The sequence below is a fragment of the Oryzias melastigma genome, linkage group LG5, assembly GCF_002922805.2.
Source record: "Oryzias melastigma strain HK-1 linkage group LG5, ASM292280v2, whole genome shotgun sequence".
NCBI lineage: Eukaryota > Metazoa > Chordata > Actinopteri > Beloniformes > Adrianichthyidae > Oryzias > Oryzias melastigma.
Window position 1 is genome coordinate 31,463,945 of NC_050516.1, and position 14,395 is coordinate 31,478,339.

General features: G+C 37.4%; 2 protein-coding genes across 3 annotated transcripts in view; both read right to left on the bottom strand.

Annotated features, from left to right (window-relative positions):
- LOC112144760 (prostacyclin synthase) overlaps nt 1-7,742 on the bottom strand; it is an 11,733-nt gene extending 3,991 nt beyond the window's left edge. The window contains exons 1-7 of the mRNA XM_024269508.2: nt 7,586-7,742; nt 6,136-6,259; nt 5,366-5,541; nt 3,647-3,790; nt 3,184-3,311; nt 2,779-2,960; nt 242-392 (exon numbers count right to left, since the gene is read on the bottom strand). Coding sequence (XP_024125276.1) covers nt 242-392; nt 2,779-2,960; nt 3,184-3,311; nt 3,647-3,790; nt 5,366-5,541; nt 6,136-6,259; nt 7,586-7,653 — 973 coding nt within the window. The 5' untranslated portion in view covers nt 7,654-7,742. The remainder of the gene's footprint in view (nt 1-241; nt 393-2,778; nt 2,961-3,183; nt 3,312-3,646; nt 3,791-5,365; nt 5,542-6,135; nt 6,260-7,585) is intronic.
- A 1,771-nt stretch (nt 7,743-9,513) lies between these two features.
- thumpd3 (THUMP domain containing 3) overlaps nt 9,514-14,395 on the bottom strand; it is a 24,981-nt gene continuing 20,099 nt past the window's right edge. For both annotated transcript variants that reach the window (XM_024269506.2, XM_024269507.2), the window contains exons 9-10: nt 13,713-13,836; nt 9,514-9,866 (exon numbers count right to left, since the gene is read on the bottom strand). In XM_024269506.2, coding sequence (XP_024125274.1) covers nt 9,684-9,866; nt 13,713-13,836 — 307 coding nt within the window. In that variant the 3' untranslated portion in view covers nt 9,514-9,683. The remainder of the gene's footprint in view (nt 9,867-13,712; nt 13,837-14,395) is intronic.

Here is a 14,395-nt window from a genome sequence, read left to right on the forward strand (position 1 = left end):
TAGTTGATGTTTTTTTTTAAAGTTTCAAATTAACCTTTCTTTTTAATTTTCAATATTTTCTCAATTATATTTTTTTTACAATTGTATTTTTAGATTGTCTATATGTTCCTCAAGTTTAATTTTTATTTCTTTTCAAATTTGTATTCACTTTCAGATTATCCTAGTTTGACTCCGTCATGTTGAAGCAACATTAGTTTTACTCATTTTTTGAGACCATAGGTATTTAGGACAAAGTCTTCACCGAATACTGGCGTGCTGACAGGTCTGTCCGTGGAAAGCGTCCTGAAAGCCGTCTGCGTCATCTGGCCAAACTCCTTCTGAACCGCCTTCAGAGCTTCAGGATTCGTCAACAAGTAACTCAAGAGCCAGAACGCTGCAGGACCGACATTACCCTGGAAACAAACAGACCGTCATCAGGATGGTTGTGAGTCCATCACAGGCAGCTGGATTCAGCAAAGACAATGAATACATCTGCAGAACGGACAATTGTTGATCAAATATGTGTCACACCTGTGGGAAATCGGAAAAAGAAACATCTCCCTTCATGCCTCTGGGACAAAACAGCTACGATCTGGTTTGTCTCACTACTGACTGGTGCAGTCATGGTTTACTTAAAAAGGAAAGCCATTGAAGACACGGCCTCCATCAAAGCTGTGCAGCTACCACTCAAAGAGAGTCCTCTTTCACAGAAATGATGACGACAATTCAGAAAAAACACAAAAGTCTATTAGAGGTTGAAGAAATTCTGAACTAAAATAGTATGTATTAATTATTGTTCAGCGTTGATTGTGTGAATACTTTACAGCATTCACACTAAAGTGAATCTCCGCTCCTCTCTGTACATTTTTCAGCCTGTAAAAACTCAATCACACTTTCAGTGATTTCATCAATCTTGGTATCAAAACGTTCAGCTTGTTCAGGACATTACTGCTTGTACTTTTGATATTCATAAACGTCATACATTTTGAAATACTGAGGAAAATATAACCCTCAGGAAACGATTGAGAAATTGCTCAAATCCCTCCAAAACTTTGTGCACTTTGAAACTTCTGAACTTCCGCATTCCAGCTAGAAACACAAAATGCATTTTTATGGACAATTTAGAATTTTCTCCAGTTATTTAGGCAAATTTGGAGTTCAGCTTACATTGTAGCATTATGCTAACTATTTTTTTTTTTTGCTAATTTAGAAATCCATCCATCCATCCATCTTCTAGACCGCTTCTTCCCTTTCGGGGTCGCGGGGGTGCCGGAGCCTATCCCGGCTACTGAAGGGCGAAGGCGGGGTACACCCTGGACAGGTCGCCAGTCTGTCGCAGGGCCTCAATCACACACACATTCACTCTCACATCCACACCCAGGGGCAATTCAGAGTCGCCAATTAACCTACGAAGCATGTTTTTGGACGGTGGGAGGAAGCCGGAGTCCCCGGTGAAAACCCACGCATGCACGGGGAGAACATGCAAACTCCACACAGAAAGGTCCCAGCCGGGATTCGAACCGGGGCCTTCTCGCTGTGAGGCAAGAGCGCTAACCACTTGCGCCACCGTGCAGCCCTAATTTAGAAATGTTTCCATTTTTTTTTGGTTAATTTTTTAGCTCTACTAAGATTTGAGCATTATTTGGAGTTTATCTAGTATTTTAGCATTATGCTAGCTTGTTTTGTTTTTTGCTAATCTCAAAATGTTTCCAATTTTTTGCTTAAATTTGAGTTTAGCTAACATTTTAGCATTATGCTAGCTGTTTTTGGTTAATTTAGAGATTTTTAAATTTATTTAGGCAAATTTGAAGTTTAGCCAATATTTTAGCACTATGTTAGCTTTTTTTGGCCATAGAACTGTTTCCATTTTTTTGATTAATTTTGAGCACACCTAACATTTAAGCATTATACTAGCTGTTTTTGGTTAATTTAGAGATTTTTACATTTATTTAGGCATATTTGGAGTTCAGCTAATATTTCAGCTAATATTTTAGCATTATTTTAGTTTTTTTTTTTTCTTTTTTTTTTTGCTAATTTAGACATCCTTCCAGTTTTTTGGCTAATTAGGCATTTAGCTAATATTTTAGCAAGCTTTTAGCTTCAGCATTTTCAGCTATCAGCTCTGGTGTCACATTCAGTTTACAGCATTCACACTTGCATAATCGCAGGTAATAGTTTAGGCGTGTTCTGCTGTTAAAAACTTTCATTGTTTTAGCTGCTGATGTGACTCAAGCTCCTCATTAGTTTAACCCTTTAACACCTGAATAATTCCAGAATCCACGGGAATTATTGTGTTAACGGTTGAAAAGTTACCATAAATCAAAGAACAAAGACCCTGGCGCTCCGGTGTTAAAATAAACTTTTACGAGAGAGAGTGAGTAATCTGTTGCCTAGCAAGAGTAAACATCAGATTAAATGTCTTTGGTTTAATAAACCTCTCAAAGCCTGCAGGCGTGGATGACACGTGAAAAACCTTCAAAATAAGATGTTAACCCTTAACATTTATTTAATGCAGTAAAGACATTTTAAACCATTTTTAAATGAATTGTCTAAATTATTTTTGCACAGATTAAGTAAACAGATGTTCTAATAAAGTTTTTGTTGGAGATGTGTGTTGGAGAGGAGGCTTTCGTCTCCCTGAATCAGAGGTGAACAGCTCCCCCATGTGCCGGACAGGAGTACTGAAACAACTCCACAGACAAACGTGACTGAAGCCACGCTTTATCTATGAATAACATCACAACAGAGGTCCCTGCTTTGTTATTACATAAAAAACCACTCCCTCAGGCTCTGACTCACCTGTGTAGCCCATAGCTGCATTAGCACTGCCTTTCTTTGTGTCTCTTCATTGACCCCATCATCCTCCAGGAGCCGCCTGTAGGTGTGGAGCCAAGGGCTGGACCCGCAGTCCTCCGTCAGACCGGCCTGAGCCAGAAGCTCCCACAGCCTTCCCTGCAGACTCTTTGATTCCTTCTTTTCCTCTGTCGAACACATCAGACGTATAAAGTCACGTCACCGAGGAAACCCCTTATGGGTGGACCTGCTGGAACATCTAAGTTCCTGCTGTGACAGACCCCGAATGAGAAACCAGAGCAGCACGCCCTTTCCCATGGCAACCACAAAACAAATCCGTGACGGTTTCATCAGAAACAGCTGAGCGGGACCAACCCACCGACGTCACATGTTTGCTGTGAGAACGCTCACCTGCTTTGAGCGTGCCTCGGGCCATTTTGGTTAGGAGGCCGTCAAACTTCTTGTACTCTTCGTAGACGCTGGAGGGGTCCGTGCTGTTGTTGTTCTTCTCCCCTCCGAACAGACTCATGTAGCCCGCTCTGCAACAAGAAAGGGCAGCACCTTCATGGGTTAATAAATACCAGTCATTTCTTTCTCTTGAGATAAACAGATGACCTTTAACGCGTTTTGTTTTGAAAGAAATACAATTTACATTTTTTCCACTGGCACACCCACAACATTCTAACAACACCCTAGTAAACAATCCGTTTTACACTATTTAGGTTTTGCTAATGAGGAAAAAAAAAAAAAATCCCATCTGTGATGCAAATCCTTCAAGGTTTGCGTGACAGGGCGCTGTCATGATCCTTCTCTCTGCGTTTACAAACAGAGCGAAGTGGTGAGTAAACTGTTTAATGGTGCAGCTTCCCCGTACTTGAAGAGTAATCTGTAGCAGAGGTCGAAGAGCCCCTCCTCTTTCCAGTCCCGCTGGTTCTGAGGCGTCTCCGCTTTCAGGACGGCCTGCAAGTGTCTGCTCATGGTGCTGTTGAGGGTGGACAGGTTCACTCCCAGGAAGTGCCTGCAGACGCAAAAGGTGTGCAACAGGTGAGCCAAGAAAAGGTTAGAATACGATTCGCTCAAGGGAAACACGGAGCACGGGAGTGAAACAAAAAGCAAAACATACATTTGCTACATAAAGCAAAGTTTTAAACACAGTTTTGAAATAGATAATACAAAAACAAAAGAATGTTAGGCAGTAAAGTCAGGTGGGCCCCATACGGGTCAAAAGTGGTAAGAAAATGCCCCCCTCACCCCACCCCCGAATGGGGTTTCTCTGCAGTTTCCATGGTCGTCCCACCTGTGTTTGTCCACATTGACTTTAGTAGGGACTCAGTGGGTTAGCTCGCTACGCTAGCCAGCAGCCTGGTGGCCAGTTTAGCATGCTAGCAAGTTCCTCTGCATCAAGTTAACAAGCTCCGCTGTACCACACTAGCAAGCTCTGCTGTTGCGAATTAGCGAGCTCCAAGGTATCTAGCTAAGGAGTTCTGCTGCAGCATGCTAGCTCGCTCCTCTGTAGCAAGCTAACAAGCTCCGTTGTACTGAGCTAGTGAGATCCGCTGTAGCAAGCTTCACTATAGCAAGCTGTATTGAGCAAGCTAGCTCTGCCGTAGCAACTTAGCTAGTGAACCCCTCTGTAGCAAGTTGGGAAGCTCCTCTGTATTGAGCTAGCAAGCTTCTTTAAAGCAAGCTAGCAAGTTCCGCTATATAGAGAAAGCGAGCTCTACTGTAGCATGCTAGAATTTCTCTGTAGCAAGCTAGTGAGCTCTACTGTAGCAAGCTCAGCTGTACTGAGCTAGCGAGCTCTGCTAAAGCATGCTAGCGAGCTCCTCTGTACCAAGCTAGTGAGCTCCACTGTACCACACTAGCAAGCTCTGCTGTTGCGAATTAGCGAGCTCCACTTTATCGAGTTCTGCTGTAGCATGCTAGCTCGCACCACTGTGGCAAGAATAGCAAGCTCCGTTGTACTGAGCTAGTGAGCTAGCATGCTCTGCTGTACTGAGCTTCGCTGTAGCAAGCTGTATTGAGCTAGCTAGCTCCGCTGTAGCAACTTAGCTAGCGAGCTCCGCTGTAGCAACTTAGCTAGCGAGCTCCTCTGTAGCAAGTTAGGAAGCTTCGCTCTATTGAGCTAGCAAGCTCCGATATATAGAGAAAGCAAGCTCTCCTGTAGCATGCTAGCGAGCTCCTTTGTAGCGAGCTAGTGAGCTCAGCTGTACTGAGCTAGCAAGCTTTGCTGTAGCAAGCTAGAGTTCCTCTGTAGCAACTTAGCTAGCAAGCTTTGCTGTATGAAGCTAGCGAGCTCCGCTGTCCACCAGGCGGCTGGATAACATTGCTAGCCTATCCACCAAGTGTTTTTTAAGCCATTGTAAACAAACCCATTTGGAGCCACTTTTTCAACCCATTTTTAAACCATACATGGCCCACCTGGCCCTGCTGGCTGGGATCACCTTAAAAACAACTTGAGTTCAACAGGAAAATCTACTTTGGTTGTTTCCCAGTAACATGACAGGGCAGATTCCGAGTTCTGCTTTCAGATCCACAAACACTAAAAACAAAAACCACTGTCATGTTTGTGGTTGAGGCTGTGCAGCTCTACCTCTTCATCATCTCCTTGGCTTTATCCGGCAGGTTATGGGGAAGCTGCAGGTCAAAGATCCTCTCCATGAGCACCTGAGCGTAGCGGCTGAAGTCCAGAGACTTGGAGTCGCTGATGACGGCGTCGTAGGAGTGAGGATCCAGGAGCAGCGTCACGTAGCGGCCTGCAGCACGCACCTGTGAAAGGTTTAGCGGAAAATATTAAAAAAGCTAATTATCCTTTTTAGAATTCATTTTAGCTTCTGTTTCAGAAAATAAAGTAGTTCAAAAACTAAAATATATAACAGATAAGCGAAAAAAATCTGCATTTAAATACAAAATTAAGAATTATTTATTTAAAAATAAATGTTTTTGATTATAGAAAAAAAAAGCTCTCAAAAGTGTATCGTTTTATTTTATTATTTTAATGTGTCGGCTGCTTTTTAAAACTCATCAGATTATAAAAGACTTTAATTTTTAAATTATTAACACGATCAACGTAATTCCAGTAGATTCTGAAGGAGAAAAGCGGCGGAAACCGCCACCGCCGCTTTTCTCCTTCAGAATCTACTGGAATTACTTTGATCATGTTAATAATTTAAAAAATATATTAATTTAAAGAACAAAAACACTGGAGATCAAGTGTTAAAGGGTTGACTTTTTGCATTTACATTTTATTTATGTTTGTCGTCAACTTTACATTTTCAAAAAAAACATTTCTTGACAATAAAAAGAGATAAAGTAAAAAAAAACCTCTTAAATCAGATTATTTCTGCATTTTTCAGTACTCACAGTGAAAATGTTGCCGTGTTTCTGCTTCATTCGGTTAATAAATTTGGAGGCGTCTTTTCCGAATTCCAGCGCATGGCCCAGCCAAGGAATCAGCCCTTTGTCCAGAGGAGGCTCTCGTTTGGATCTACAAATACAAAATAAAAGGTCAAACATTTGTTTTCATTTTTGTTTTAATTCTGTCTTTAAAATAAATAAATAAATAAATAACTTAATTTAGGGTTATGAATCCCTCGACGCCTGAATTTACTTTAAGCTATAAAAAAATATCACTTTTATGTCGATGCTACATTTTGGAGTCGAAATGATTTGTCGCATATTTTTGACGTGGGGTACTAAGAGAGTAAAATTAAAATAATTAAATTAATTGTCAAGTCGTTAGCACACGTATATACAAGCAACTAGGCTATTTTTTAATTATTTCTAGAGAAACTGGAGTGGAATTTTTTTTATTGAAATAATATATGAAAAAAAGCTTAATTTAAGGTTATTAAGAATAAAATTAATGCAAATAAATCGCCAAGTTATTAGCAAACATATAAATAGGCTACTAGGCTAATTTTTCTATTTTTATTATTTTATTATTATTATTATTATTATTTCTAGAGAAACTTTGGAGCAGAAACTTTTTTCGTGAAATGATATAAAAAAAGAAAACAAACATTAATTTAGGGTTATTAAAGATAAAATTAATGCAGTTAATTGTTAATTGTTAGCAGACATATGCAGGTTACTAGGCCATTTTATTATTAATATTTCTAGAGAAACTTTGAAAAGAAAACTGATTCTTCAAATAATGTAAAAAAAAAAAAACTTAAGTTAGTAATAATAAAAATACAATAAATGCTAATAAATTGCCAAGTCAAATATAGATTACTAGACTTTTTTAATCATTTCAAGAAAAACTTTGAAGGGGAAAAGTTTTTCTTAAAATATTGTTAAGATTTTAATTTAGAGTTATTATTAAAAATAAAAAGTTGTTAGCCATCATATATAGGCTCTTAGGCTAATATTTTAATTATTTCTATGGAAGCTTTGGAGGGAAAAGTTTTTCTTTAAGTGATGTAAAAAAATAATAATTTAGGTTTATGAAAATAAAATGAATGAGATTAATTAACAAGTCGTTACCAAACAAAGAAATGCGATTTTTTGTAGTTATTCTTTCCTGAAAAGCTTAGAGGGAAACTTTTTTCTTGAAATAATGTTTAAAAAAAACTACCAGATAAAATTGTAATTATTTTTGCATTCATTCAGTTAAAAACATGAAAATAAACGTCAGATGCAACCTTTTTTTTACTCGTTTTATATTTCCAAAGAACTTTTCAGTTATGAATACATTTCCAGCGATGGAAAATCATAGATTCGTCGGATGAGAATACACAAAAAATGTTTTATCCCATAAATGAAAATTCTCCGCATTTGTTTTTCTGTGAATGACAAAGACGAGACTCACCTGCGTCTACCTGTGAGGATAAATGTCAACATCAGCGCTGCAGTGAGCACAAGCAGCCACATCATCATCTCCAGAGTTTCTCAGTCGTCTGCTGAGCGCCACTGTTGTCCGCGTGCATTTAAACTCGGAGTGACGGATATGACGTCACAAGCAGGAGTTCCAGCAATGAAGGGTTTTCTTCGACAGTAAAATTGATATATTTAGAGATTAAGATTAATTATTATAAAACACAAGAGTGAAAATTGTCACTTTTATTTATCTTTATTAAAATGTCTTCCTCGCACGTGCTCAGGATTATACTTCAACAAGGTGTGGGGCGTTCAAAGACAGTCTGTCTGCATGGGAATGTCCACGTACACACTGTTATGTTCTTTAATGGTCAATTAGCTGCTCAAAAACACTATTTTTAGCGTCAGTTTTACTCGTCTGCACAGTTTTAATCTATTTAAAAAAACACACAATCTGAGGAGAAAGAGAGGCCGGAAGTACAACATTTTGGGAATGCTTAGTGAGCATTTACAGTAGTGATTCAGCTGCTCATTTCCGGACGTTTTTCACCAAAACACTTTCAGCGATTTCAGCAATCTTGGTGTCAGAACGTTCAGCTCTTTCAGGAAACTGTATTGTATTTTTGGTGTTCATAAACTTTACAGTTTTTTTTAAATATTGAGCAAAATGTGCCCGATAGGAAATGAAAGTCTTCAAATGTTAAACGTTTTAAGTAGGTTAGAAACAAACTTTTAAATATGTTCATGGGGTATGTTTTAACCTTTTAAAGTAATAATTAAAGAAAAAAAAATCCAAATGTGATATTTTATACCAAGTTTACCTAATATATACCTATGTATGCTAGCTGTTTTGGCTAATTTGGGATCTACTGGGGGCTTTTATGCTAACTTAGAGTTTAGCTTCTATTTTAGCAACATGCTAACGTTTTTGACCAATTGAGTTTACTGAGAAATTTTAGGCTATTTTGGAGTTTAGCTAGTATTTAAGCAACAAGGTAGCGTTTTTAGCAAATTTGGGATCTACTAAGGTTTTTTTAGGCTAATTTTGAATTTAGCTAATATTTTAGCAACAGACTAATGTTTTTGGCTAATTTGTAATCTACGGTAATTTTTTATGCTAATTTAGAGTCCAGCTTCTATTGTAGCAAAAAGGTTAACGTTTTTGACTAATTTAGTTTACCAAGGAATTTTAGGCCATTTTGGAGTTTAGCTAGTATTTTAGCAAAGAGCTAGCTTTGTTTTAGCTAATTTGTTATCTACTGGGGTTTTTTAAGGCTAATTTTTAGTTTAACTTCTATTTTAGCAACAGGCTAAAGTTTTTGACAGATTTAGTTTACTGAGGAATTTTAGGCTATTTTGGAGTTTAGCTAGTAGTTAAGCAATGAGCTAGCTTTTGTGGCATCTACTAAGGTTTTTTGGGTTAATTTGAAGTTTTGCTAATATCTTAGCACCATGCTAAAGTTTTTGGCTAATTTGTTATCTACTTGGATTTTTAAGGCTAATTTTGAGTTTAACTTCTATTTTAGCAACAGGCCAACGTTTTTGACTAGTTTTGTTTACTGGGGAATTTTAGGCTATTTTGGAGTTTAGCTAATATTTAAGCACCAAGCTAGCCTTTTGTGACTTTTTGTAACACTCAGTATTTTCGCAAATTGGCAAGTATTAAGGATTTTTGAACAATTTTACTAAAAATGTTTCAGAAATGTAGGTGACCTTCAGCTCTCTTTCATAGTTCTTTAACAAATGTCCAGTCTTTCAGCAAATGTTACGTTTTGCAAATAGCTTTTCCATTTTCAGCAAATCCCCTTAGCAATTAAATTGCGTCTTCAACGACAACTTTCAGCAGAGAGCATTCATTCTTTTCTAGTTTTATTTGAATCAGCTTTTATGTATCAGTCTTCATGAATGAATCTTGAACCCGAAGGGTTTATGCAACAGCCTTTATTAATACCAACTGAAGCAGCCAGAATAAACTCAACGATTAGTTTTAAACATTTCAACCTTTAACTGTTTGGCATCCTTGAACCAAAATGCTTAAAAGAAATGAGCAACGTAAACAGAGTTCCTCCGACATAAGAGTCCGGGTAGAATTAATCGTCCTCCTTCTCATCCGTTTGCTTATAAACTCTTGCCGGTGACTCATGGACATCTTCAGGAGTTTGGCCAAACACGCCGGCGGTCCGCTTCAGCAGGTAGACTCCGGCGTGTAAACCACCGACGTTGACCCAAACAGTGTGCAGCTTTTTCCACAGCCCGCCCATTCTGGAAATAGCCTGGAAGTGGAATAAATCACCACAGGGTAAGGTATATTTACGAGTACGTTTTCTGTAAAACAAGAACCTCAGGCAAGAGGAACGGATTAAAAAAATAAAACATACTTCCTTTTTATTTCTATCTGAAGAAGAATTAAAGTGCAGGAGTGACATTCCAGCCAGTTGTGCCTCACGGCTCATTTCTGCAGAACGTGATCAGCGTCGTCACATTCCTCAAAAATAAAAGGTGCTTCGTCTCATTAAACAACGCAGGAATTTGTCCTCTAACCTTCATATTTTCGGTTTCATTTAAAGTCTCGACTTTGCAGGAAAATCCATCAAGAATTGGCAGATATGGATCTCTTGGTTTACTGTTCTATATTTGCAACAAACGTGTTTTAACGTCATCTTCACCAGACCGAAGGAGATAAAATATCTTTTAAGCGATGTGTAACAGGAGCAGTTATTTGACGCCACTTATCTGCGCTAGAAAGTCATGTTGTTCAGGTTATTATCAGTGTAACACGTAACCGGCCTCACGTTTCATTTGTAACTGTTCTGAACTGACTGGGTTAGTTTGTAAAACACCCCAAAATAGAGCTGGAGAAAGCAGGAAGACTGGTTCACAAACATCTAGATTTTGTTATCTAATGCGAACTACAGTGATGTGAACTTGTCTAAAATTAAAAATGAATAAACTCAAAATCAGCATAAACTGTAAACACTTTCAGATTCTGGACAATTTGAGGATTTGGTTTCTTAATAATCATTCTTAGTAAAACTTTTAACACCACTAGCAGATTTTGTTGCTTATTTATGGGGGTGGGATTATACAAGTTCGCTTCCTCCCACTCCCTTTCGTACATGTGATTCAATGTGATGTTATTTTTATGTATTATTCCTAATTGCTTGAAATAAACCATTTCATTCATTCAAAATAAAGTTTACCATCAGGGTCAGAATTTCTGACTCCTTTCCAAAGGGCTTCAATCATCGGTCTTGAGCTGAGCTGCAGTTTGTGGTTTTCTGAAAACCTGCAGTCAGATCAAAGACGATGACCTCCTTAGCGAAGAATAAAGCCGCGCTGCAGCTCTGATGGGTATAAAGTAGGTCAGTGAATGCGTCTGGCCTTTATGTGGCCGTGGACAGTTGTACTGGTTTAGGTCGCCACCCTTTCCCAAAGAATGGATCCTTTTCCACACCCCAACAAACCCCCCAAAGAGGGCGTGTCAGGAATAAATTTGACTGTAGAAACACAGCTGGTTGCCATGGAGATTTTTTCTGAGTCGTGCATGTTTGTACTCGTCGAGCAGCCGCAGGAACCTGACCAGCAGAAGAGGCGCTCTTTGTCATTAGTCGACTCCTCCAGGTTTCAGACGGTTTAACACACATTGGTGTTTCAGAGTGACGCAGCTCTGATTCACCTTTCAGTGGAAGAAAAGCCTGAAGGAGGCCGTGGAAACTGTCGTGAGATGCAGCTCATGTAGAGGTTTTACTGAGTGTTCATTCTCTGTGGAGGAGGAGCCAAACGTCGGCTCTGACCTTTGGAAAACAGAATCAAATTTCTGCTTCATCGTTTCACTGCCAGAGTAAACATTTCCTAAAGACCCGCCCTGATGAAAATGCCGTTTCTAAGAGGTTCTTGTGGCATTTTTCTCATGACGGAGAACAAATTAGGTTTAAATTATGAGGAAAGAGTAAAAAAAAAAAAATAAGAGTAAATTTATAAAATTATGAGAAATTAAAGTAAAAAAATTAATTCATGAAGTTATGAGAAAAAGTCAAAAATTAAAAAAATAAATTTATGAAATTATGAGGAAAAAAGGATAAAAATAAGAGAATAAATGTATAAAATTATGAGATAAAAGTAAAAAAAAGTAGGAGAAAAAAATTCTTTAAATCACCAGAAATAAAAGTAAAAAAATTAAGAGAACAAATTCATAAAGTTATGAGAAAAAGTCAAAAATTTTAAAGAATAAATTCATGAAATTATGAGGAAAAAATGAAAAAAAAATAAGAGAATAAATTTATCAAATTAAGAGAAATTAAAGTTAAAAAAATTAAGAGAACAAATTCATAAGATTATGGGAAAAAAGTCAAAATTATAAAAGAATAAATTAATGAAATTATGAGGAAAAATGAAGACAATTTATACAATTAAGAGAAAAAAAGTTAAAAAAAAAATTAAAGAGAAAAAAAATAAAATTATTAGAAAAAAGTAAAAGATTTAGGAGAATAAATTCATAAAACTGCGAGAAATAAAAGTAAAACATTTAAGACAATAAAATCACAAGTTGATTCATAAGAAGATAAAATGTAATTTCTGAGTATTTCTTTATTCAAATTGTCAGACAAAAATATTTGGTTTGAAAAAAGTCGTACAAGCTTCACTCTGATCATCCACTTGGGGACAAATCGATCCATGAACGTCTTTGTCTGAGCTGGAATCTGGACCAAAACTGATATCTTTAAGGTACTTTTCCTTGGTCGAGGGTGTGAGGGGCTGTAAGCTTGTGGGAGGGCGTGTAAAAAGCACCTGGAGGGGAAGAGGGGCGGGGTTGTTCCACACCCTCTTGTGGCTAAAAACAGCATAAAGGAAACGCTTTGAAAATAGATCAAAAGATGATTCGGAGCGTAAAGAAAAGTGTTTCTGGTGGTGGAGGGCTGCGTATCCCTTCACCAGGAGTAGTGCTGCCACAAACGATTATTTTAATAGTCAACTAATCACTGATTAGTTTTTCTGATTAATCGGGTCATGCGTAACCTGGATGGCAGCACACATCTTAACCATCATTAGCCTTGAACTCACTAAAAACTAGATATATAGCATCACCTGTGATAATGTTAATCTGAATGTTGTAAGATGAATTTGGCTGCTGAAGATAATAGTGTTGATACCTGAAGATGCTGAAATTAATAGCCAAAAATGCTGAAGTTCACAGCCAGCTAAAATATTAGTTGAATGCCAAATTAGCCTAAAAAATGGAAAAAAGAGTAGCTATAGTAGCCAAAACAGCTAGCATGTAGCTGAAATATTAGCGAAACTCCAAATTAGCATATAAAACAAAAAAAACTCAATTAGCTAAAATAGCTAGCATCCAGCTAACATATCAGCTAAACTCCAAATTAACCTAAAAAACTGAAAGAAATCCTAAATTAGCCAAAACAGCTAGCATGTAGCTGAAATATTAGCAAAACTCCAAAATAGCCTAAAAAACCTTAATAAATGCCAAAATAGTCCAAAAATCTAGCAGAATGTCGTTATAACTTTCAACTTTACTACACTCTGACTCCATATTATATAAAGTTATGACTAATGGACTATTAAATTAGTGGTCGACTAATCGTGGCAGCCCTAACTGTGAGAGTTAGTCCTTAAAAAACTATTTCCGTCACTCCAACCCCTCCAAATGTTGTAGGAGAAGAATTCAGATTCAGCCCCAGACATGTTTTCTCAAACTAAGAATATTGAAAAACTTTTTAGATACGCTTATTTTTCTAGCAAGGAAGAAATTAAGACAAATTTTCTTGAAATAAATTCTTAAAATTCAGTTTTTGCAGTGAGGTTACATCCAACATTGCAGCTCAAATTGCAGAAAGCAGATCAAGTATTAAAAACAAAACCCTCCACTTATTGTTTATCATCAGGAAGTAATGACAACAGGCATTAGTAATTGCACGTCCTGTAACCTGACCTTTTAAATGACAGTAAGGCGTTCACACATCTGTTAGCCAACATGCAAAAGTCTGGAGCAGCTTTGACAAATAAGTCACTTTACTTCCTGATGTGTGAAGAGCATTCCCAGCAGAAAACACTAAAACATGTTGCTTCTCGTGGAAAAGTGCTCCTGCAGAGACAATGTTTACCTTGGAGAAGCATTTCTTGTCCTGGGTTAGAAGCACGGCCTTCCCCGAGCCCGGCCTGCACACCCGGGCCATTTCCCTCAGGCAGGAGGGGTACAGGTCCCAGTTCTTCTTCCTGGAGCCCATTCTTGGAGACAGAGGAGACCAAATCAATATGATCCTGCGGTCAAGATTACACTCGTCTTGTTAGCCTGTGAAAGACTGAATCAATACGTTTAAGCCTTTTAAACCATCGCAGACACTTCTGTTGACTTTAGGACTTGTGAAAACCTTCAGATGGAAGATGTGTTTGTTCTTCTTCTGGAAACAGACATTTGACCCAGTTTTTCTGAATAACTGTGGATTTCTGGCTTTTAGGAGAAAAAAAATGTGCTAAAGATTTAAGACTCCTGATTTTCATACATGATTGATCTAAAAATAAGTATTAGGACCACCATAAAAATAAAAAATAAGCACATTTACAAGAACAAAGTCACAATATTACAAGAATGAAGCCGTAAGATTAAGAGAAAAAAAGTCAAAAGTTTAGAGAATACATTCATAAAAGGATAAGGAAAAAATAAAAATATTAGAGAATTCATTCAAATATGAGAAAAAAGTAAAAAAATTAAGAGAATAAATTTAGAAAATGATGAGAAAAAAATAAAAATATTAAAGAATTCATTCAATTATGAGAAGAAAGTCAA